The sequence below is a fragment of the Melanotaenia boesemani genome, chromosome 24 (genome assembly GCF_017639745.1).
Source record: "Melanotaenia boesemani isolate fMelBoe1 chromosome 24, fMelBoe1.pri, whole genome shotgun sequence".
Lineage (NCBI taxonomy): Eukaryota > Metazoa > Chordata > Actinopteri > Atheriniformes > Melanotaeniidae > Melanotaenia > Melanotaenia boesemani.
This window is the reverse complement of record NC_055705.1, coordinates 22,659,135-22,681,223: the sequence shown is the minus strand read 5'-3', so window position 1 is coordinate 22,681,223 and position 22,089 is coordinate 22,659,135. Positions and strand designations below refer to the sequence as shown.

Here is a 22,089-nt window from a genome sequence, read left to right as displayed (position 1 = left end):
CTCGTATCCTGACTCGCACCTCTTCCTTTAAACATATCTCCGCTGTACTTCAACAACTCCACTGGCTCCCAATAAAATACAGAATCAACTATAAGTTACTGGTCCTCACCTTCAAAGCTATTCACAGTTTGGCCCCTCCTTATCTGTCTGATCTCCTCCATATTGCCACTCCCTCTCGTGCTCTTAGGTCATCCTCCTCCGTTCACCTTATTGTTCCCCCGGCCCGCCTCTCTACCATGGGCTCTACCAGAGCCTTCAGTCGCTCTGCTCCCCAGCTCAGGAACTCACTTCCATCAGAGATTTGGAACATCGATTCTCTTCCATCATTCACATCTGCACTCAAAACCCACCTGTTTAAACTGGCCTACTCCCTACAAATCATGTAACTGACTGCTTTATGTCATTTTTATATCAATGTCTTTTAATCGGTTTTTAACTCTTATGTCATTTATTTTTATTTATTTATTTATTTTTCCTTTTGTGTACGGTGACCTTGGGTGTAGAAAGGTGCCAAGAAATAAAATTTATTATTATTATTATTTACTGGTTACTGCATTTAACTGGTTAACTGGATGTGTTTTACTGGTTAATTGGTTGTGTTTTACGGGTTGTTTTTAACTGGTTAACTGGTTGTGGATAACTGGATATGTTTAAATTGTTAACTAGTTGTGTTTACTAGTTAACTGGTTACATTTAACTAGTTACCTGGTTGCGTTTAACTGATTTGTTTTAACTTGTTAACTATTTGAGTTTACTGGTTAACTGGCATTGTTTAACTGTTTAACTAGTTGTGTTCACTGGTTAGAACTGCAGATCTTCCTGAACTAAATCATTTTTTGAAAGCAAGTATATGATGAAGATAATAAATAAACATATAAGAAACGGATTTCTGACCATGATTAATCAACATTAACAGTGAGTCAGCAGATTTCTGTATTTATTTGATATTTTTGTGGACTGATAGTTGGATACTTTTGGGTCAGAATGTGTTAAAGGCAGCTTCTGTGTAGATGTGTATGGACAATGTACAGAAAACAGCACTTTTTAAGATTGTTTATCTATTTACATTTTCTCCAGATGATTTAATGATGCAGATGTTTGTGTTTTTTATCAGTTATTACACTAAAAATGGACCTGACTGCATCATCAGGTTAATGAAGAAAGAAAAAACTTTATCCAGTCTTAAGTGGAGATAACATCTCCAGCAGCATCGACAGTTTCCTCATCCAGGACCAGTTTTCAACTGATCCATCATTTCTCATGTCTTTTCTTTCTATTTTATTTTTTATTTTTCTCCCCCATGCAGCAGGGTAAACGCTGCTCTAATATCTATCTGGTGATGTATGTGAAGTGAGAGCAAAGATTTGTGGTATGAACAATCTTATCTGGGCCAAAATGCCAGAGGTGATTTTTGTCCCTGGTCGTCTGGAGCTGTACAAATAAAGCTGAATCAAACTGGACTGAATCTCTCAGGTCCTGCTTCAGGTCTTTGTTGAATTTGTTCCTGTGCTGTTCGACATATGTTGGTTTATCTCTGAGTTAGGAGCCTTTTTGTTATCTTCAAGTGATTAATAAGTCAGAGTTACCTGGCCTAAAGAACAACAAACGTCTCTCTGGTTACAAGATTAGACTGAAAAAGAATGAAAAAGCGGCCAGTGTCTACAGAAAAACATTGACCAATATTTAAACAGCCTAGGGAAACATTACTTTACAAGAAAGTCTGACCACTTGTTAGTAAAGTAGAAAGAAATAAAGGTCAGATTATGACTCGTGAACATTTTGTGATCCATTTTCCACCTAGATTTCAAATCCACACCAGGGGGTATTTATATTTTGGATCATTTCTATTTACCACTTTTATGTTGGACTGTTAGGCTGGTTCGACTGAAAGCAGCATCTGCTCAACAGGACATGAATCAGGAAACGATGCTGCTGCCATCTTGTAGTGAAAATGTGTAAGGACCCACAAACTCGAGTACTTTTTTCTCTTTTTGTTTAGGAGAGATTCAAAGGACACTTTTGAGCTATGCTAATCAAAAATGATCTCTTAAATCAGCCAAAACAGGCCAGCTGCTATCATTCTGGTGGGGGGGAAGCTGTAGGTCTCAGGGGGACGGGCATTAAATCCTTGGTTCATATCTTCCACCAACACTCCTCTTTGTTTTCATCGTACTCAGCAATACACGCCAACTCCATAACCAGACAATCTGTAGTTTCTCAGGCAACCAGAAAAGTGTCATCTAGTCAGAGATGCTTCTCTGCCTCATCTCTTTAAATCCCTTGTTTCAGCTTTAAAGTCACCCTGGAAAGACACGGCGGCTTATTAGAGCCTGAGCCTTTACCCCAACCAGCACGCTGTCATAAAGAAAAAGGATGCAGCTGCTTTTTCCCTTCTATTAGCTCTGGTTGATGTCAATTCTGCAGAAGTCAGTCTGAGCTGCCATCCTCAGAGCGCTCAGTTACCCATAAAGAAAATATCCGAGCTTTATCCACCAAACAAAATGGAAACTGTTTGAAAACAGTAGATTTGTATAAGTTTAATCATATATTTTATTTCGAACATTAATTTGACCTTTTTGTACAGATTTAAAAAAAAATTTTAAATATTTTAAACGGTTGCATAATAAACTACAGACTTCATGAACTCCTGGGTTACTAGATGAATACAGACCTCATTCCCACCCAGTGGTTCAGGAAGCAGCTTTTCCTCCACAGTAGATTTCCCAACCTTTTTCTTCCTTTTTTCTTTTCTTTTTAAATTAAATTATAAACTCCTCCCTCCACCCGTTCCATAGATTCACCATGAGTGGACACCTTAAAGTTATCTTAACACTATTCAAGATAAATGGACAAATCTTCCAGAATCAAGTTCAAGTTAATCAAACACAATAATCAATAACAAAATTATACAGGCAGAGGGATACTTTAGCTTTTCAGTTTATATTATTTAAAAAAAACTTTTTCTGTGTTCTAAACAGCTTTAAAAGAAAATGACAAACTACATGAACTGTTATTTGTATTAATCTATTGTCATAAATTGTATTTATTATAGGTGAATCTATTTGTACATTAGGGTCTATGACGTGGGTTACATCTACATTAATATTGTTGAGTTTACATTAAATAGCAGTGGAAATATTTGAACACATAATTTTATCTGTTAATATGATTTGTTGTGTTCATGAACAGTCATGACAGCAATGATTCAGATGTCTAAACCAGACATGAAGAACCATCTTTAACTGTTAAACTCTTCACTAAACTATATTTTCCATCTCAAATGAAAATAAAAAAAATCTTAAAGGATCTTACTCCAAGTGATTTTCTTCCAGCCCTCAGCTCCACCTACAGGTGTGGGCTGGAGATCATCCTGATGGAGTCTATCAGTGTGGACTGGCTGCTGCTCAGCACTGGACCAGAAAGCACTGCAGCAGCAAGATCTCCAGGTGTAGCTTTCCGTCCATAGAGGACATTTAGACAAATCGCTGCAGGAGCAGGGACTCCACCCACCTCCTCATGGACTGTTCGTCCCTCACACAGAAGACTGAGGCACATGAAGGTCAGAACCTCCGGGCTGAGGTCCAGTTTCTTCCCTGAAGCCGCCAGACTTTTAAACTGTAAATCTTTTAACTTGGACACTTTGTTTTTAACTTGGACACTTTGTTTCTTTAACTTGGACACTTTGTTTTTAACTTGGACACTTTGTTTCTTTAACTTGGACACTTTGTTTCTTTAACTTGGACACTTTGTTTTTAACTTGGACACTTTGTTTTTAACTTGGACACTTTGTTTCTTTAACTTGGACACTTTGTTTCTTTAACTTGGACACTTTGTTTCTTTAACTTGGACACTTTGTTTTTAACTTGGACACTTTGTTTTTAACTTGGACACTTTGTTTCTTTAACTTGGACACTTTGTTTCTTTAACTTGGACACTTTGTTTCTTTAACTTGGACACTTTGTTTCTTTAACTTGGACACTTTGTTTTTAACTTGGACACTTTGTTTTTAACTTGGACACTTTGTTTCTTTAACTTGGACACTTTGTTTCTTTAACTTGGACACTTTGTTTCTTTAACTTGGACACTTTGTTTTTAACTTGGACACTTTGTTTTTAACTTGGACACTTTGTTTCTTTAACTTGGACACTTTGTTTCTTTAACTTGGACACTTTGTTTCTTTAACTTGGACACTTTGTTTCTTTAACTTGGACACTTTGTTTTTAACTTGGACACTTTGTTTTTAACTTGGACACTTTGTTTTTAACTTGGACACTTTGTTTTTAACTTGGACACTTTGTTTTTAACTTGGACACTTTGTTTCTTTAACTTGGACACTTTGTTTCTTTAACTTGGACACTTTGTTTCTTTAACTTGGACACTTTGTTTCTTTAACTTGGACACTTTGTTTCTTTAACTTGGACACTTTGTTTTTAACTTGGACACTTTGTTTTTAACTTGGACACTTTGTTTTTAACTTGGACACTTTGTTTCTTTAACTTGGACACTTTGTTTCTTTAACTTGGACACTTTGTTTTTAACTTGGACACTTTGTTTCTTTAACTTGGACACTTTGTTTCTTTAACTTGGACACTTTGTTTGTGTGTGTGTGTGTGTGTGTGTGCGTGTGTGTGTGTGTGTGTGTGTGTGTGTGTGTGTGTGTGTGTGTGTGTGTGTGTGTGTGTGTGTGTGTGTGAGGTCAGACTGACCACTTTCTTCCAGAGCTCTGATATGACAGAGTTGAGGCTGGTTTTCCACCTGCTAGATAGAAATAGTTTTTTGGGATATCAGCTTGTTGTGGTTTGTGGACTTTGTCTGAAAACTGGAAGAAATTGGCTCCACTCAGTCTTCTATTCCTCATTTATTATTTTGCTGTTTGACCTTCAGCTGGAGACCAGCTGAATAAAACTGTTTCTCTCTGATGAATCATCAGAGTCTCTCCCCATTTCACACAAGTTGGGACGACAACTCTCATTACTTGCAAGTAATTCTTTATTCAAAACTTCTCCTGTAAATAAACTTTATATACTTTTACTCGTTCCAGACTCTTGGTCATTTTTCTACAACATTGGCCAGTAAACGTGCCACCTGGTGAACACCTCCATGGGAAATTGTTACCACTTCAATCAAAAAGCCCAGGTGAGCACCTTTTTTTACAACTGCAGTGGAAGATGTTGCAGCAAGGAAGAGCCGGTAGAGGAGATCATGGCCAAAGAAGACAACTTTTTAGATGAAATCAGAGCAAGCAGCCATGGGCTGGCGATGCGAGGGTGGGGGGGGTTGGAAGGAGTACAGCCCAACTTCAACTGTTTTACTGCCGCTTCTGTCATCTAGTACAGGTATGTAACCACATTTTCCACAAAGAATCGTTAGCGGCTACAGAGCTTTTATAAATGTTCCTGGCCAACATGGTGGGAACATCACAATGTGCGCTGCCACCTCCAACATGCATGCTGCCCTCCACCGTCATGGACAACACATCCCATATTCTCACATTTCTGGACAGACTCCACAACATTCTCAGACCACCAGAGTGTGCAACCAGCAAAGAAATCAGTATGTTGTAGCATGGGACAACATGAGCTTTCATCATGCAGCCCCAGTCCAAAACTGGTTTGCTGACCTCCCACCATGGCAGTGGAAGGTGGAACGACTGCCATTTGTGCGCATGCTTCTTGTGTTGTGTTGAAGAGGCGTGTGATTCAGAAATGGATAAGCATCTGATTTTGGTCATGTGTCATGTAGTTCTGGTTGCAGTGCTTTCTTTTGCAGAACATATGAGATATTTTGTAGTGTGAGTGTGTGGTTTTGTGAATTAACTTTTTTTTTTTCTTTTTTTTATAAATCCAGGCTAGTTTGCAAAACTGTGATTAAGCTAGTGGGAAAAATTGTATTGATTTCCAGCACAGCAAAGAGCAAATTTATCCATTTTAACTTTTCAAATAGTTAGATCTAGCTTTCAAATTGAAAATAAAATGGCAAAAATATGGACTTAATTTGATTATATTATAAATAGCCATTTTCTTTATTCATGTAGATTATTTTCTAAATCTCTGTTTTAATTTTTAAGTTCAAATTAATTAATACAAAAGCAATCTGTGTTCGAAGCTCCGCCATAAAGCGTATAGTATTATCTATGGTTTTATGGGTTTTATCTCTTTAACTGTTTATTTCCCGCATTGTACGTAAAGCGTAATGACGTCACACGCAACCCGAGCCAACCCTGGCTGGAATGGCGGCTGTTTCTTCTCCTGCCAGCAGATGGCGCCTGATGTTATGACGCAAAATACATTCAAGCTGTGGGTGTTTCCACAATGTCTCAATCCGAGTGGGGTCAGTCCACGGAAACAGCAGCGCAGCAGGTAAGAAAACACTTTAAAAACTACGCTGAATAACTCCTTATTTTCTTTTAGTGTTTTTTTCCCTGTTCGAGTTAGTTCAGTTATGAAGTTATTTACGTCTTTTGATCCACGTTTAGTTTCGCAGTTATAGAGTACCATGTGAAAAGTCTTGTTTTTTAAACCCTCTTTAAAGTAGCGGAAATGATTCACCGCAGATTTGTTTTCTGTTTGAGACGCTCATGAAAAATAGTCAAACTTACATCAATATTCACATTTTAACCGCATCTAATCAGAACTTATTATTCTAGAAGTTTTAAAAGTTAAGCAGGTTTTTAAAATTTTTTAAAAAAGCCTTTTTTTTCCTGTTTATTTGGGACAATAAGAAAAAAAAAACATCCTTGTTTTTAACTAATGTTTGAGATAACAGTATCATTATAAGAGTTAAATGATCACACCTAAAGCAAGTGGTCCAGATGGTTCAGGGAGTTTAAGATTCATTACTGCCTTCCAAAAACAGAGCTGGAAGGATGCCGACTCGGTTATTTAATGAAAAATATGTTTTTAATCCCAGACAGAAATACCAAACAAATTAAAAGGAAAATTATCAAATTTAGAATAATAATAATGAATAATCATTTTAAATTATTTACAAGAAAAGAGTTAAGTCACCTGCAGATACAGCAGCTCATAGACATCATCTCCTGAGCCACGTGGAGGAGAAGAAAGAGACAAGAAGCCCTGAGATGTAAGATTTTTTTTTTCAAACATATAAACAAATTTAAATGAAAAGAGAACAACAACAAAGAATAAATTAAATAAAAGAAAAGCCATAATTATAATAAATAAAAAACTGATTATAGAAGCCGGGGGGCCGATATGATAAAACTCTGGTCTGTTACCATGGTAACTGACTCTGCTGGTAGCTTTACCATGAAAAAAACGTGAGTTTCTGCCTGTCTCCTCCACCTGGAGCAGCTGTCAGTCATGGGTTGTCATAGCAACACAATTCCAGATACGTAGAACCTGAATTAAAGCAAGGATTGTTCTCACTTCCCGAACTACATCTCATCAGGTGTTCGTTACTGGGATTCTGTGAGAGATCATCTCCAGCGTGGACACGTCACAGTGGGCCTTTACTCACGCTGCCATTTTTTCAGAATTTATTTTAGGACTTTTCTTTGTAACGTTGGCAGAACAGAAAATGTGGAGTCACATGTCTGAAACCACGACTGCATAAATGTGTGATGGGTAGAGATCTACGTTCTGCCTCTCCTGGATCTCATGATCCTCTTCCTCCTCCTGGGATGAAGGAGATTAGTCTTTATCTAAAATCAGGATAAGAGGTGAGAGGACTTACTGGCCAATGAATATTTTGCATATGGAGTGGGAAATAAACTTATAAAATGTCCAGTCATGGTCATTAACTTTCAAAAAAGTGTTTTTATTCTTCATCTTCAGTTGCTTCTCTGTGTATTTTCCCCAGTGGGATTGAACCTGAAAACTCAGATTTTATTCTACCCACCCATATTTTAACCCACACACTGCAGTTTAAATAAGGTTAAAGTTAAATATCCAGGCGTTTTCTCCCATGATGCATCTCTTTGTACATGCTTCAGTAAGAACCTCATGCTCCCACCGGGTAAAATATGGAGCTTTTTGCCAGCGGTTGCCATGGTGAATCCAGGTATCAGGGCTCTGTTGACGTTGGCTTTGTGTTGTGGGTCCTAACTCAGCTGATTGAACCAATCAGCTGATCTGGAAACGAAAACACAGAGTTGCTCAGATTTACTGAAAAAATGTAAATGAATTATCCCTGAATGTAGATAAAACACAGAAATAACTTGAATCTGACTAAAGTAATAGTGAATAAAAATTCTATGAAATTTAACCAATGAAAGTCAGACGTTGCTTTTCAACCATGAATCAACAGAATTATTAAAAAAAATAAACGCATGAAACAGGCCTGGAGAAAAATGATAGTACCTCTAGAAAAGACTAAAAATAATGTGACCAAAGGGACGTGTTGATCCAAGGTGTGTCCACTAATTAGCATCACAGGTGTCTACAACCTTGTAACCAGTCAGTGGGTCTATATATAGGCTACAGGTGGTCACTGTGCTGTTTGGTGACATGGTGTGTACCAGACATTGTTATTCTTTCATTAACCGAAGGGGACCAACAATTTTGTCCACGTCTGTACTTATAAAAATCCCTTAATCCAGTTTTCACTTTATAGAAAAGAGCAATAGAAATTATTAGTCGACACAGATACGGATCCATCCAATCCTTTATTTAAGTTAGTTATTAAAATGTAAAGGTCTACTTAATGGTGGTATTTTGAAGCTAACGTGTGAAGCTTATAGGGAATGTTCACCATCATTATACAAAACATATCTGGAAAAATCATTTAAAAGGATTAAGGTAAATATGCAGAACAACAGTGATGGAGGATGTGTTTCAGGTTATGGAACAAACCGGATGAAGAAACTGTTTAAAAAGGTTTCTTCTTTCAGACAGAAAGGTAGAAGGAGTTCGTGTTACGACCAGTAAAGTCCAAACTTCTACTGACAACTTGAATATTAAGAAGACAAAATGAACGTGTTTGTGTTTAAACAAGGTAGATTTGTGCAGCTGTGTGACGTCTGCAGGTAATAAATGAAGACTAATATCTGTATCTCTTCTTTTAAACTTCATTATGTTAATAATTTGGGTGCAAGGTGCAGATTAGATGAGATTTTGTTCTTTCTGCTCCTTTTCATTTAAGCATTAGACTGGAAGTGTGTGTTTAATATAACACTATAAACCTGCATCCATCATGGCTTCAGCTCTGGATCATTATTACAGTAAATGTCAAAACACTCCAGCAGGTTTTGTCTAATAAAGTTTTTTTTACACAGTAATACTCATTTCTAAGATAACTAGATGTGCTGGGCAACAGTTTGAATTTGTAATTAGCACCAGTTGCATTTCTGCTTCTATATGAATAAAAGTTCAGTAAAAGCACTTAAATCAGCTTAAATATGTTTCTTGTTAATCTCAACTTAAATATTCATGTTATATAATCAAATATAAAAAGGCAAACAAGAATGAAAATGTCAGGATTTACTTGTTAACCCTTAAAGTTTCACTGAATCTCCGGCGCCACCGTGCATCAGAAACGTCTTCTTGGCTTTATTCCAGCCATAGAGGAGCATTATTTTTCTTCTTTTCACACACACATAGAACTTTCTGCTCACTGGTTGATCTTTGTCTGCTCCTGATTGGACGTTACCGTCAATCTAAGCTCTCTGATTGGTGGAAAGTCTGACAGGAAGTGGCTTCATCATCATGTCCAGGTCTAAATAGAGGCCTCTTAGCAACATAGTAGTGATGGTGATGTTTTTATGGTGAAATGTGATAAATAATGCTGTTATCATGGATCATTGTGGATTTACCAGATAGAGTCTCTGAATAAAACTACATTTAGTGGCTGGATTGTAAACCTCCTGGACGGGATAGAAATGTCTGGAAAACTTCCATAGATCATCTAAAGGGTAAAATATCCATCACATTTACCCCTCAGAGCCACACACCACCGCTGCTGAGACACTGGTGATGGTAGAAGTGATGGACCTCGGGACGTTGGAGATCTGGTGGTTTTAAAGGTCCCATATTATACAAATTTTCCTTTGGGTTTCAGAGGTCCAACAACTTTGTTTTCAACATGTTTCACCCCAAATTCAGCCTTAGTCCTTAATGTCAGTCATTCCAGTGTGGCTCTAGTGAACTCTACTGAGAACAGGCTGTTTCTGTGTCTGAACCTTTAATGGAACCTGTCCACGCCCTTCTCTGGGAGAAGATCCGACTTTCACTGGGGTGATTTTAGAGGGCAGGCTCAGCTAGCCGGGTGGGGGGTATTTCCCTTTGTGAGGTCACAAAGGGAAATATCTCAGACTCACCTGTATGAGCACACATTCGCTAAAAAGTGGAGCAAGTGAGAGAGGAGACAGAATTTTCTCATTCCTCTCATGAGGACACATATGACGGTTCGAAAACCTTTAGAAAGTGAATTTGTGTTTTTATTGTCAGGTGTGTAAATACATCGTTTAGTGGATCAGCGTTTGATGTCACTTCCATTCATATGGAATTTTTCATTTTTATTGCTGTTTCTGGTCCGTTGATCAGTGTGTCGTTACACCTTTAGTTAATGTTTTTGTGATGACTGTTGAATGTCCAGACATGTTCCTGTACCTTCTGGGCTTGGTGGTCCTCTTCTTCCTGTACCGCTGGATCAGGGAGCTTCCCAGGGTGTCCGACAAAGGCAGCAAGTATGTTTACATCACAGGCTGCGACAGCGGCTTCGGTAACCTTCTGGCTCGCCATCTGGACAAGAAGGGCTTCCGCGTAATGGCGGGGTGTTTCACCGAGAAGGGGGAGGAGGACCTGAAGAAGTCCTGCTCCGGCAGCCTGATGACCGTACACCTGGATGTCACCTCACAGGACAGCATCGCTAAGGTTGCAGCCACCATTAAGGACAAAGTGGGCGAGCGTGGTGAGGCTGCCAGTCTGGAATCAGTAAAACTAGACTCTGGTTTTATTTAACTATCACATCCTTCTGGCTCAAATGTTTTGCAAAGTGGTTCAAATACACAATGTTTTATAAAACCTGACTGATGTTCGCAGGTCTGTGGGCCGTCGTGAACAACGCAGGTGTGGCCGTCCCTTCTGGCCCATGCGACTGGCACACCCTGGACGACTACAAATCTATGCTGGACGTGAACCTGAACGGGGTGATCGGTGTGACCCTGAGCGTCCTGCCGCTGATAAAGAAGGCCAGAGGAAGAGTGGTGAACGTAGCTAGCGTGTTTGGGAGGATTAGCCTCACCGGGGGCCCCTACTGTGTGTCAAAGTACGGCGTGGAGGCTTTCAATGACAGCCTGAGGTGAAACATTAACTTATGCCATGAATTATCTGTAAGTGTGTCAACAGAAAAGGTTTCTAAGGTTGTTCAAGAGCACTGATGAGATGAAATGTCTCTAAGGTTAAATATGGCCCCTTTTGGTGTCAAAGTCCTCTGCATTGAGCCGGGCTTCTTCAAAACCAACGTGACCGACAGCGCCATCCACACCAGAAACGTGACCATGTTGTGGGAGAGACTTCCACAGGAGGTCAGAGACGACTACGGGAGCTCTTATCTCCAAAAAGGTCAGTGTGGACTGTGTTTTATCTCCTTTATGGTTTCTCTTATTTAGATTTGACTTCTTTTTCCGTTTATAGCGATAGCAGAGGTAAAAGACAAAGTCCCGAAGATGAGCGACGGGGATCTGATGAAGGTGGTCAGCTGTATGGAGCACGCCGTGTCCGCCATCTGTCCACGCAAGCGCTACTCCCCCGGCTGGGATGCCAAGTTTTTATGGCTTCCGCTGTCATACATGCCGTCCTCCTTCACTGATTACATCATCCTAAAGGGAGCCATCCCCATCGCCAAGCAGATCCAGTAACGCTGCGTGGTTTGGAGAGGTTTGTGGGTCTGGGAACCTTCTCCAGGATTAATGATCCTCCCTCAAGGCTGCCTTATCTTCATGCTCGCTGCTTTGATGATAGGCTCATGCTCAAGGTTAAGGAAAAGTAATAAAAACAACTTACGTTAGACTTCATGACAGAGTACACATTCCTCAGGACTTGGACGGTGTCCGTGCTTATTGGTGGACATCCACGACCAGAAGTAAATTTTCATTGCATTCATTTTTTTTAACCTCTTTTAATTTTCATGCAGCATAAAAACAATAAAAAGTGCTGTTTCAAAAAATGGTGATTCAGTTCTTGGTCCTGATCGATCAATAACTCGGTCTTCTTTCTAGGGAATATTGCCCCCTAGTGAGCTGCTGTTGTAACTGCATGACATCAGCTGCTTTGACTTCAATAAGGTTTGGTTTGAAAGCAAAACAAAGGAAGGTGCAACATTAAGGTCCCCCTGTTATTTTCCAACCAGTACACACTTCATTTACCCCTTAAAAATCCACAAATATCAAATATTGTTTGTGTTTGTTTGATTTAACAAACATGCTTTAATGTACTTGGTTTTGTAACGTTTCTACGGAAAAGTGCGGATTTGAAAGGCTCCTTCAGATTCTGTGAATTGGGCCACCTCACGCACCACGAGGACGTCTGTAGCGACGAATTCGCACTGTGTGCACACCCTGAAAACCTTATTTCTTCTTGTCAGTCCTCTTCATATTTATATTTACAACCTCCAAGAAACTGGAAAAAATATTCACAGTAAAATAATAGAAACAGTAAAAAGTTGGGACTTAAAGTATGTATTAAATAGGCTTTTATATAAGAAATCAGGAATTTAAGAATTTTAGTTTATTTTTTTACTTTTTCATTATTTTTTAATCTTTTAACTTCATGATTGTGAATTAAAGCAAATTAGTTACTTGTGGATATTTTGCACGTTTTAATCCCACTAAGAATTTGGTGAAAGAGGCTTTTCTGCTCCACTCGTGGGGTTTTACTCTGAAGCAGCCAGCTTGTAGAAAACTGTTGCTTCGACCCCTGCAGGTCTTCTTTCAGGTAATTTTCCTCCTAATTTCTCGTCATCATCCCGGTTGTGTTTCCTCATATGGCACGATTTATTTTGTAAGAGTTTATTTTGAAGAGCTTTGCAATTCTACTTTAAATCTGTCTTCAAGGACACATTTACGAGCCTTTAGGGGTTATTGGAGGATAAATTTGAAAAAAGAAAACATTACAGATTAATATTCTTAATCACATTTTTTCCTCATATCATTCAGTCAGCTTCAGTCCTGAAGAATAATTACATATCAGTTAGTTTATAATTAATCCCTTTAAATGTGATTTTCATAACGTCACTATTTTTTACTTTAATTTTAATATGATGCCTTTTGGGGAGCTGGGTTTTTCCTTTGTTCTTTTAAAGCTTTTTAAACAGATTTTGATGCATTGTTAGTGTTTTTTACAGTCATGTAAGATTTACAGCCCTTTCAGGTCCTTGCAGGACAGAGAAAGTTTATAAAAAACATTATGGATTAATATATTTTACACTTTTTAGCTCAGATCTTTCTATCAAGCTCAGTCCTAATGAAAATATCAAATATGTAATTATTCTACTAATTTAACACTTTAATTGAAGATTTAATTACATTGTGTCACAGTTTTGATCAAATAACTCATTTTATGGGTATAAATTTCCCATATAATGTCAGAGTTAAGTCTTATTTTAAAGATTGATTTTAAAATGTAATTTATTTATATTAAAGGATTAAACTAATTTGCATAATTTTGTTTTATATGGACAGAAATTGAGCGCGAAGTTTTAATCTTTAATTTTTCTCTAGGAGTTGTCCTCTGATTTTCCCTGGTGTCCTGTTGACCTTTAATTCCGAAGTTCATCCTATAAATTCTCCAGATTTCTGTTGACTCTGCAGGTATTAATGATTAAATTCAGTATGAACGGGTATGATTTTTAAAAAAAAAAATCATTTAAACGCATTTAAAGAATTTAAGCAATTCTACAGTAAAACCTCAAATCTATATCCTGAAAGTCCTGAAAGTTGGAGAAAGTGATGTTTTTCCACTAGTTTCAGTCCAAGCTGCAGCACAATGTCGCCCTCTTGTGGTCAGAATAGGGAAGGACAGAGAGCAAATTCCTTGTAAATATTATAATTTTTCTTTTTAAAATGAATTTTATTTAAAAGGTTTTTAAAATAATGAATGAAAATAAACGTTTGACTCATTATTAGTTAATTTAAGACTGAATAAAACATACCACCCACATTCAAGTCTTGTATTTTATAGAAAATAATTAGTTTTCATAAATAATGTGACCAAATAATTCATATAATTAGATATTTGGTATTTCTGATTAGGACACAAGTTGATCGAACTATTTTAAGGGAGAAAAAAAGTGGAAAATATTCATGTTTTGAGGAACTTTGGGGAAGAATTTTGTCCTCTGACCTGAAAGGTAGTAAATTAAAGCAACTCGAACTGAACAAACGCTTCTTTTAATCCTTTAATTTACTTCTCTTTCAGGTCATTTGAGGACAACTTACCCCCCCAAAATGCTATAAAACATGAGATTAATATTCTTTTACACTTTTTCTCAAATCATTCAGTCCTGATTAAAAAAAATTCCCTTTTATTAGCAATTTCATCGTCATTTTGTTCTTCAATAAACATAAAATGAGTTATTTTCCACATAATACATGTTAATATTATTTTATTTGAAGATTAAAAGGTTTTAATGAACTTAAAAAAGCATTTTATGGAAAACTTTTTCCCCAAAAAACACAAAACAATGTGAATAAATTGTCATTTCCATAGATTGTTGTTTGAAGATAAACTGAATAATTACATAGTTGGTTGTTTTGATTCAGACTCATGTTGAAGGATATGAGGAAAAAAGGTGTTTTTATAGCACTCTTTGGGATCTTCTCTGACCCGAGAGGGAAGAAGATGGAAGCAACCAACAACAGGGTTTTAATTTTCTCTTTCAGGTCATTAAAGGACAAAAATCCCTTAAAACTGCAATTAAATCAGATTTTTTGCTGAAATCTTTCAGTCAGTAATGAAACTTTCCCAGTATGTAATTATTTAACCCTTTAAACACAGTTACTCAGTTTTAAAGTTACTAAAAACTAGTAAAATTAAGTCTGATGTACCAGTAAGTATCTGATGTATTTTACTGGCCTTTCGGGTCCTTAGAAAGCAAAGTGCTGCCTAACATTACAGGATAAACATTTAGTATATTTAAATGATCTTCCAGGGAATAAAACATCCCAGCTCCTGCATGTAAATAAATTCTTTTTTAAAGACAGACTGGCATTAAAGGATTAAACTAAATTATGTTTTAATAAGGACAGAAATTAAGCAAAGTTCAATCTTTAATGTCTCATAGCAGTTGTCATGACTAAATAAGGAATTAGTCCCTGGTGTTCATCTTATATGGATACAATACATTTAAAAAGATAACGTACACGATTTAAAGAATCCAGATTCCTCATATTTCTATTGATTTATAGTTCAGTTTTTAGGTCTAATTCTTCAGCGTGCAAGTTACCTAAAGCCTGGTCCACACAACGATTTTTGGGCCGTTTCGTCTCCATTTTGCTTCTTCCCGACCTCGGACGGCAAACGCCCGATCATCCTGAGGTTTCCCTGTCCAATCGTTTGGTCTGTGGTGTTACGAGCTGATTTGTCCCAATAATCCGCTCCGAAACGGGTCGTAGCCGACAAATGGGAACATTGAACATGTTTAATATTTCTGAGCCAGTTTCTGAGGAACGCCGACGACTTGTGCGTTCTGACGTGGCATGGAATGTAGCCAATCAGAGAGCGAGCTGGCTGGAGAACAAGGAAGTAAATGAAGTCAGTGTTCACACCGTCTCCAGTCTATTTTTTAAGTTCTGGCTTTGTTAACAATAGACCCAAGACAACCACCGTTCCCTCATCCTCATCTTCTATGCTGTGTGCTGTTTCTTCGTTTTTTGTCAGTTATGGTTCTTCTACGTTTCAACGTTTGTCTGGCTCAGGACTGGATCTAGATCAGTTGCAGGATAACATCTTTGTGTGTTCTGTGATTACATTTCCGGTACACACTACACACAGTATGATCAAAACTTTTTTTTTTTTTTTTTTAAATCTTCATGTGAGGTCTCAAGATTAAAGAAAATAAATTGTGTGTACCAGGCCTAATTAAACTTATAATTTATTTCTAGATCTAATAGAACTGTTTACAATGAGGGGGAAGATATAATAAAACCTATATCGTGAAACCAGTCCTTAAAGTTGGAGACAACGATTTGTCGACCAGTTTATTTCAGAACAAGCTGCAGACAAGTGAGAAAGCTGAACACGGCACAATGTCGCCTTCTAGTGGTCAGAGTAGGAACAACAGCCATGTGATGGTTCCCTACAACAGGATTAAACTACAACGATGAAGCTGATGAAACATCCATGTGAGAGTTCGGTTTGTGTAAAGACAGCGTTTTATTCCATCTTTCATTGGAAACATTAAATAGAACTTTCTTTTCAGGATGACAAGACAGGTATATGTTTTTTTTTAGACATGTTTTACAAACCAAGTGCTCCTAACCACAGCACCCCTCCCTCCGATTTGCCTCTCAGCTCAACAGTTAAATTGTTTGGATGTTTACGAGTGCTCCTCTGCCAGCTTCTCTGCTTTCTGGACCACCTCCTCGATGGGGCCCACCATGTAGAAGGCCTGCTCGGGCAGAGCATCGTACTCACCTGGAAAAGGAAAATCAGGAAGTGTTTTATGGCTTTGACATTAAACAATGTGTACAGAAATACTGAGGACCTGCTTGCTTACCACCAAGGATGCTCTTGAAGCCCTTGATAGTTTCTTTGAGGGGCACCAGCTTGCCCAGGTGGCCGGTGAAGACCTCGGCCACCTGGAAGGGCTGGGAAAGGAATCGCTGGATCTTCCGAGCGCGAGCTACGGTCAGTTTGTCCTCCTCAGACAACTCATCCATACCCAGGATGGCAATGATGTCCTGAAGGGACTTGTAGTCCTACAAGAAAACCATCTGGTCAGCCCAATGAAGAGACTGTTGTTTTAGATGCAAAGCGGAAAACCTCGAGCCCCCCTACCTGGAGGATTTTCTGCACACCACGGGCAACGTCGTAGTGCTCAGCACCGACAATGTTGGGGTCCATGATACGGGAGGTGGAGTCCAGGGGGTCGACGGCGGGGTAGATGCCCAACTCTGCGATGGCGCGGGACAACACGGTGGTGGCGTCCAAGTGAGCGAAGGTGGTGGCGGGGGCAGGGTCAGTCAGATCGTCAGCGGGCACATAGATGGCCTGGAGAGGAAATAAGACTTGTTTAGAGGAGTCCAACTTGTGATTGGATTATTCATCTCCATAGCAACACTTCCAACAGGACAGGCTGGGGCAAAGACAAAAAGTGAGAAGGGTGAATATCCCTTCCCTGGGGACCCAATCTTACCAAACGAAACGTTGGGAGAAATCTGCCACTTTACCTGCACAGATGTGATTGAGCCCTTCTTGGTAGTGGTGATTCTCTCCTGCATGGTACCCATGTCAGTAGCCAGAGTGGGCTGGTAGCCCACAGCAGAGGGGATACGACCCAGCAGGGCAGACACCTGAAAGGAGGCAATTTAAAAAAAAATGTTAGGATTTCCATTTATAATCCTGATTTAACCTTTGGAGAGACTCGTTAAGGCCGTTACGGACCTCAGAGCCAGCCTGTGTGAAGCGGAAGATGTTGTCGATGAAGAGCAGCACATCCTGACCCTCCTGGTCACGGAAGTACTCGGCCACGGTCAGTCCAGTCAGAGCCACTCTGGCACGAGCACCAGGGGGCTCGTTCATCTGTCCGTACACCAGCGCCACCTAACGGGACAAAGCAAAGTAGCACACGTTTATGCTGCGTTTCAACCCCTTTCCCTCCTAAAAGATCTCTACAAACCTCACCTTGGAGGTGGTGTCCTTCAGGTTGATGACACCAGACTCAATCATCTCATGGTACAAGTCGTTTCCCTCACGGGTACGCTCGCCCACGCCGGCGAACACGGAGTAACCACCGTGGGCCTTGGCCACGTTGTTGATCAGCTCCATGATGAGTACAGTCTTGCCCACACCGGCACCACCGAACAGACCTGTGGACACGACAATTACGTTCAAGTCATGCTTCAGACCCTCCGTTTCAGGCTAACCTTAACGCTCTGAGGCGTACCGATCTTTCCTCCCTTGGCATAGGGGGCCAGCAGGTCCACCACCTTGATTCCAGTAACCAGAATCTCCTGCTCCACACTCATGTCTGTGAATTCAGGAGCCTCAGCGTGAATAGGAGCCGTCCTGGGAAGGAAGAGCAAAAACAAGTCTTATTACTACAAGCAACTTAGTCCTTAACCCTTTAAGTTTGATCCTGCACAAATAACCTCCAATTATTGAAAGCTGCAGTTTACAGAGAGAACAGACCTTTCACCGTTTCAGCTGTAGCTAGCTAGTTTTAGCTGTAGCTAGCTAGTTTCAGCTGTAGCTAGCTAGTTTTAGCTGTAGCTAGCTAGTTTCAGCTGTAGCTAGCTAGTTTCAGCTAGCTTCAGCAGTGCTCTGTTAATACTTCAGCACTGTAAATAGTAGTATTATAATGTTTTTGGTTGTTTTCCTCCTACAGTTCATCCATCACACTGTTTGATTTTTCCCCCCCTCTCTCTACCGCGACATGTAACCCACATTAAGTCAGTTTTAAGTAGTTTTCTAATGTGTATTTCCTCTTTCTGGTTTTGTCTCAAACTGCTTCATTTTGTTGAAGTTAAAACATTCTTATTTATATAATTATATGACTTGATGTTTTTGATGGAAAAATAACCTGTAACATGGACACTGAAAGCTCCAGGTTACTCAGTTCGGTCCTACGAGGGCCACAAACCCGCAGGCTTTCAACACATCTCTGCTCCAACACACCTGAGCCAAATGAATTCGTGTTGGTGCAGACCTCTCGGGTCCATTTAATCTGAGTCAGGTGTGTTGGAGGGACACACTGAAAAGCTCTGGTAGGACTGCAATGAGTAGACCTGCTCCAGGTAAACCAAAAAGCTTTGTTTAAAGAGAAAAATTCTAATTTATCCATTTTACCTTTTGCCGTTACACTTGAAGCATTTATTGCTTTATTTTAAAAGTTTTGTTCCAGTATTTAAAAAGGTTTAATTATTATAATGCTTTTAAATGAACTCACTGTTTAGTGGAAATGGGACCCCTTTCATCAATCGGCTCTCCGATCACGTTCATAATCCTGCCCAGGGTCTCTGGACCCACAGGGATTCTGATGGGGGCACCTGTGTCCAGAACTTTCTGCCCACGGACCAGACCTTCGGTACCATCCATAGCAATGGTACGCACTGTGTTCTCCCCTAAACACAGAGCTCATTCATTAACCTGCAATGTTGATGGTGGACTTGGAAATCTCTAATGTGACCCCTCTTACCAAGATGCTGGGCCACCTCCAGGACTAGCCTGGACTCGCGGCCGGCCACCTCCAGGGCGTTGAGGATGGGAGGAAGACCCTCATCGAACTGGACGTCGACGACGGCACCGATGACGGCCACGATGCGGCCGGTGGCGACGCTGGCAGCGGCGGCTGGGGCCGCATACTCTCTGCCTTTAATAGGTAAACACACAATATGTCCAATTAAACCAGTTTCCCTACACGTGTCCAGCAGCAGCTGAGCGCCGCCGTTCACCGGAATAATCCACAGGACGGTCAGACAGCTGCGTGTCTGCGTCTCAATGTCAAGACATTAATGTCGACCAAACCATGACAGCTTCACAAAAACCTACAGAAGTGGTCCGATTACAAATACAAACACACCTAAAGCAAATTAACTGAGTCTTGAACTGCGCAATGATCCATTTACCAGACAGATTTTAAGATGACGGATGAATGAAATATACTCTAAGCTGACGCTGCGACTGCAAACAGATATTCAACATAGACTTCGTGTAATAGACAACTATTAAAAAAATCTGTCTAAAACGTTTTACAGCGTAAACGCCTGGGTGGACACTATGTAGAGGACTGTCTAACCTTGCTAATCTGCAACTTGTAATGCTAACCTAGCAGGCTCACGCCGCCTCATGTCATTACACAAAGGTCATTTCTGCTAGTAAAATAAATAACACTGTCTGCTAGTTACTGAATCATCCCACTAATCAGTGAAACTATTTTTAACCACCAGTATCCATTTTGCATTCTGGAAACACAACTTTGGGTTTGATATTTTTCTTTTTCATAATGAGGCCTGGTACGACACCGGCAGGTTAGCCAGCGTGTTGCTAACAGCTAACATTAGCGCCTACAGAACATTCGTATTTTCTTCCTCCAGTTTCGCTTAAAAACACCAAGCGTGCAGGACTCACGTGAAAGGACTGCTGGGGATCCGACAAGGGCCTTCAAGGGCTGGACCCCAGGCTTGAGAGCCTGCAGAGCCCCGGTGCAGCAGCGTCCCACAGCTCCTAACATGGTTAAAATGGCTGAAGGTGGAAAGAGACAGAGGAACTCGGGGCTTTATAATGAATGTCCCCTTAGACGAACTGCGCTTGCGCCAATCGTCAAGAAGCTAAACGGAGCATGCGCAAAAGGCAGCTGACACTCTGCCCTCCACAAGTTTGCCTGTTTGACAGCGAATGTGACTTCTGAATGGCAACCAAGAGAAAAGGTTAAATGTAGTCCAGGTCATTATTTAAATGAGTAGTGTTTTTAATATAAATCTGCGTGGGAGAATATGTTTAACACTTCACAATAGTAAATACCAATGTAAATATTTGTTGTACCAATCTGGAATCAATGTTTTGATTATGGTTGGTATCTGTACCATCATCTCCAAGAGACAAAGCAAAAATATACACGTTTTGACCACAATTTACCAGATTATGCTTGTTTTTTAATAGATGTAGAACCATGAATCACAAACCTCTATGAAATCTCACCATCTCTCTCCTTCACCATAAGCTGGTACAACTTTGGCAACTTGACCGACATTAGTGCATTGATCTGCAGGACTTCTGTACTTATTTATTTATTTTTTAAATCAGACAAAAAACCCTGACTTCCAAAATAATTTTTTAACTCAATGATGTCATGGTTTTTACCTGCTTTTGTGTCACATTTCTGTATAAAAATGAAGATGTAATTATGTAGACTAATAATGAGAAATAGTGTGTACCATCACAGAACCCTGATCCGACCCTGTATGACCCTGTACTATCACAGACCCCTGATCCGACCCTGTACCCTGTCAGAAACCTGCTCCGACCCGTACCGCCACAGAACCCTGATCTCTAAATTACCCCTATCTCAACGGTGTGTTGCATTAAATGAATGTATGAAAGATTAAATTAAGGTGATAAAAATAAATCCCTCTGAAATTATTTCTCATTGTCATTGTTATCTTGGATATAAAAGGTGCAGATATTCAAACTGTGTTTGAAGTAAAACTTGAATAGCAATACCACCAATAACCACTAGATGGCGGCTCCACTACATCTCTGACTCCTATAGACTCATTTAAAAAACAACTTCTCCCCTGAATTGCTTAATCAAAACACTTTTTGAAAGATGTGGCAGCTCAAGTTACTCATTCTTATCAGTTTACTGTTGGTTATTTAGTATAAAGGATTCTGTAATTAAATAGATGTTTGGCCTTTAACATAATTAATCATAGTACAGCCTGGTTTAAATGACTTCCTTCCATCCTCATCCTCTTGTACATATGTAGTCACCTCTTTCTCAGAGACCAAAGTATGTTTTTATTTGGCTGATTTCAGCCTCCTCATTTAATCTCTTTCCTCCTGCATGTGACCCAGAAATTGTTCACAGCAAAATATTTTAAAGAATGTTTCATACTTCCTAAAGTACTAGAGGAGAGATCTGTACCCGAGGAGAGATAAGCAGGGATGCGCTGGCATGTGCTTGCTGACACACTGAAAATCCAGCTGTATGCTGCAACAGAACAATTGTTGGATGATCCAGACGTTTTTTCAGTATTCATCTTTCCCAGATAATGAGAAAACGTGTCAGAGTAATTCCTATTTTATGAATGACTTTGCAAACATCTCAGATGGCTGGTGGAGTCTTGGGGGCCGCCAGTCTAGACAAACAAACTCTGTCCTGTTTTCATGCTGGAAAGCCAGTTCACATTTAAAAGTATTTTTTTAAAAATCATCTTTGATCTTCACATGTGTTTTTGATCTTGTCTTACAA

At 39.5% G+C, this 22,089-nt stretch overlaps 2 protein-coding genes across 2 annotated transcripts; one reads left to right on the top strand and one right to left on the bottom strand.

The window, feature by feature from the left end:
- The first annotated feature begins 6,253 nt into the window (after positions 1-6,253).
- LOC121635763 (retinol dehydrogenase 7-like) lies at positions 6,254-12,161 on the top strand. The gene is made up of 5 exons (XM_041979086.1): positions 6,254-6,359; positions 10,555-10,869; positions 11,001-11,259; positions 11,359-11,522; positions 11,595-12,161. The coding sequence occupies exons 2-5, from the start codon at positions 10,557-10,559 to the stop codon at positions 11,816-11,818; spliced, it is 960 nt and encodes a 319-aa protein (XP_041835020.1). The 5' UTR covers positions 6,254-6,359; positions 10,555-10,556; the 3' UTR covers positions 11,819-12,161.
- Positions 12,162-16,312: 4,151 nt separating this feature from the next.
- atp5f1b (ATP synthase F1 subunit beta) lies at positions 16,313-20,401 on the bottom strand. Its single transcript, XM_041978648.1, has 10 exons — positions 20,247-20,401; positions 19,315-19,488; positions 19,066-19,240; positions 18,064-18,185; positions 17,802-17,986; positions 17,562-17,720; positions 17,348-17,470; positions 16,956-17,168; positions 16,675-16,876; positions 16,313-16,592 (listed from the first exon to the last, which is right to left on the bottom strand). The coding sequence occupies exons 1-10, from the start codon at positions 20,347-20,349 to the stop codon at positions 16,495-16,497; spliced, it is 1,554 nt and encodes a 517-aa protein (XP_041834582.1). The 5' UTR covers positions 20,350-20,401; the 3' UTR covers positions 16,313-16,494.
- Between the last annotated feature and the right edge of the window lie 1,688 nt (positions 20,402-22,089).

Bases quoted from the DNA above. Each gene is read 5' to 3' on its own strand.
- atp5f1b (XM_041978648.1), bottom strand. From the start codon at position 20,349: ATGTTAGGAGCTGTGGGACGCTGCTGCACCGGGGCTCTGCAGGCTCTC. The intron at 17,169-17,347 runs GTAAAGTGGCAG...TTTCCTCTCCAG, and splicing joins GCTCAATCACATCTGTGCAG to GCCATCTATGTGCCCGCTGA. The intron at 16,877-16,955 runs GTAGGGGGGCTC...GTTTTCTTGTAG, and splicing joins GTGTGCAGAAAATCCTCCAG to GACTACAAGTCCCTTCAGGA.
- LOC121635763 (XM_041979086.1), top strand. From the start codon at position 10,557: ATGTTCCTGTACCTTCTGGGCTTGGTGGTCCTCTTCTTCCTGTACCGC. The intron at 11,260-11,358 runs GTGAAACATTAA...AATGTCTCTAAG, and splicing joins GCTTTCAATGACAGCCTGAG to GTTAAATATGGCCCCTTTTG. The intron at 11,523-11,594 runs GTCAGTGTGGAC...TTCCGTTTATAG, and splicing joins GAGCTCTTATCTCCAAAAAG to CGATAGCAGAGGTAAAAGAC.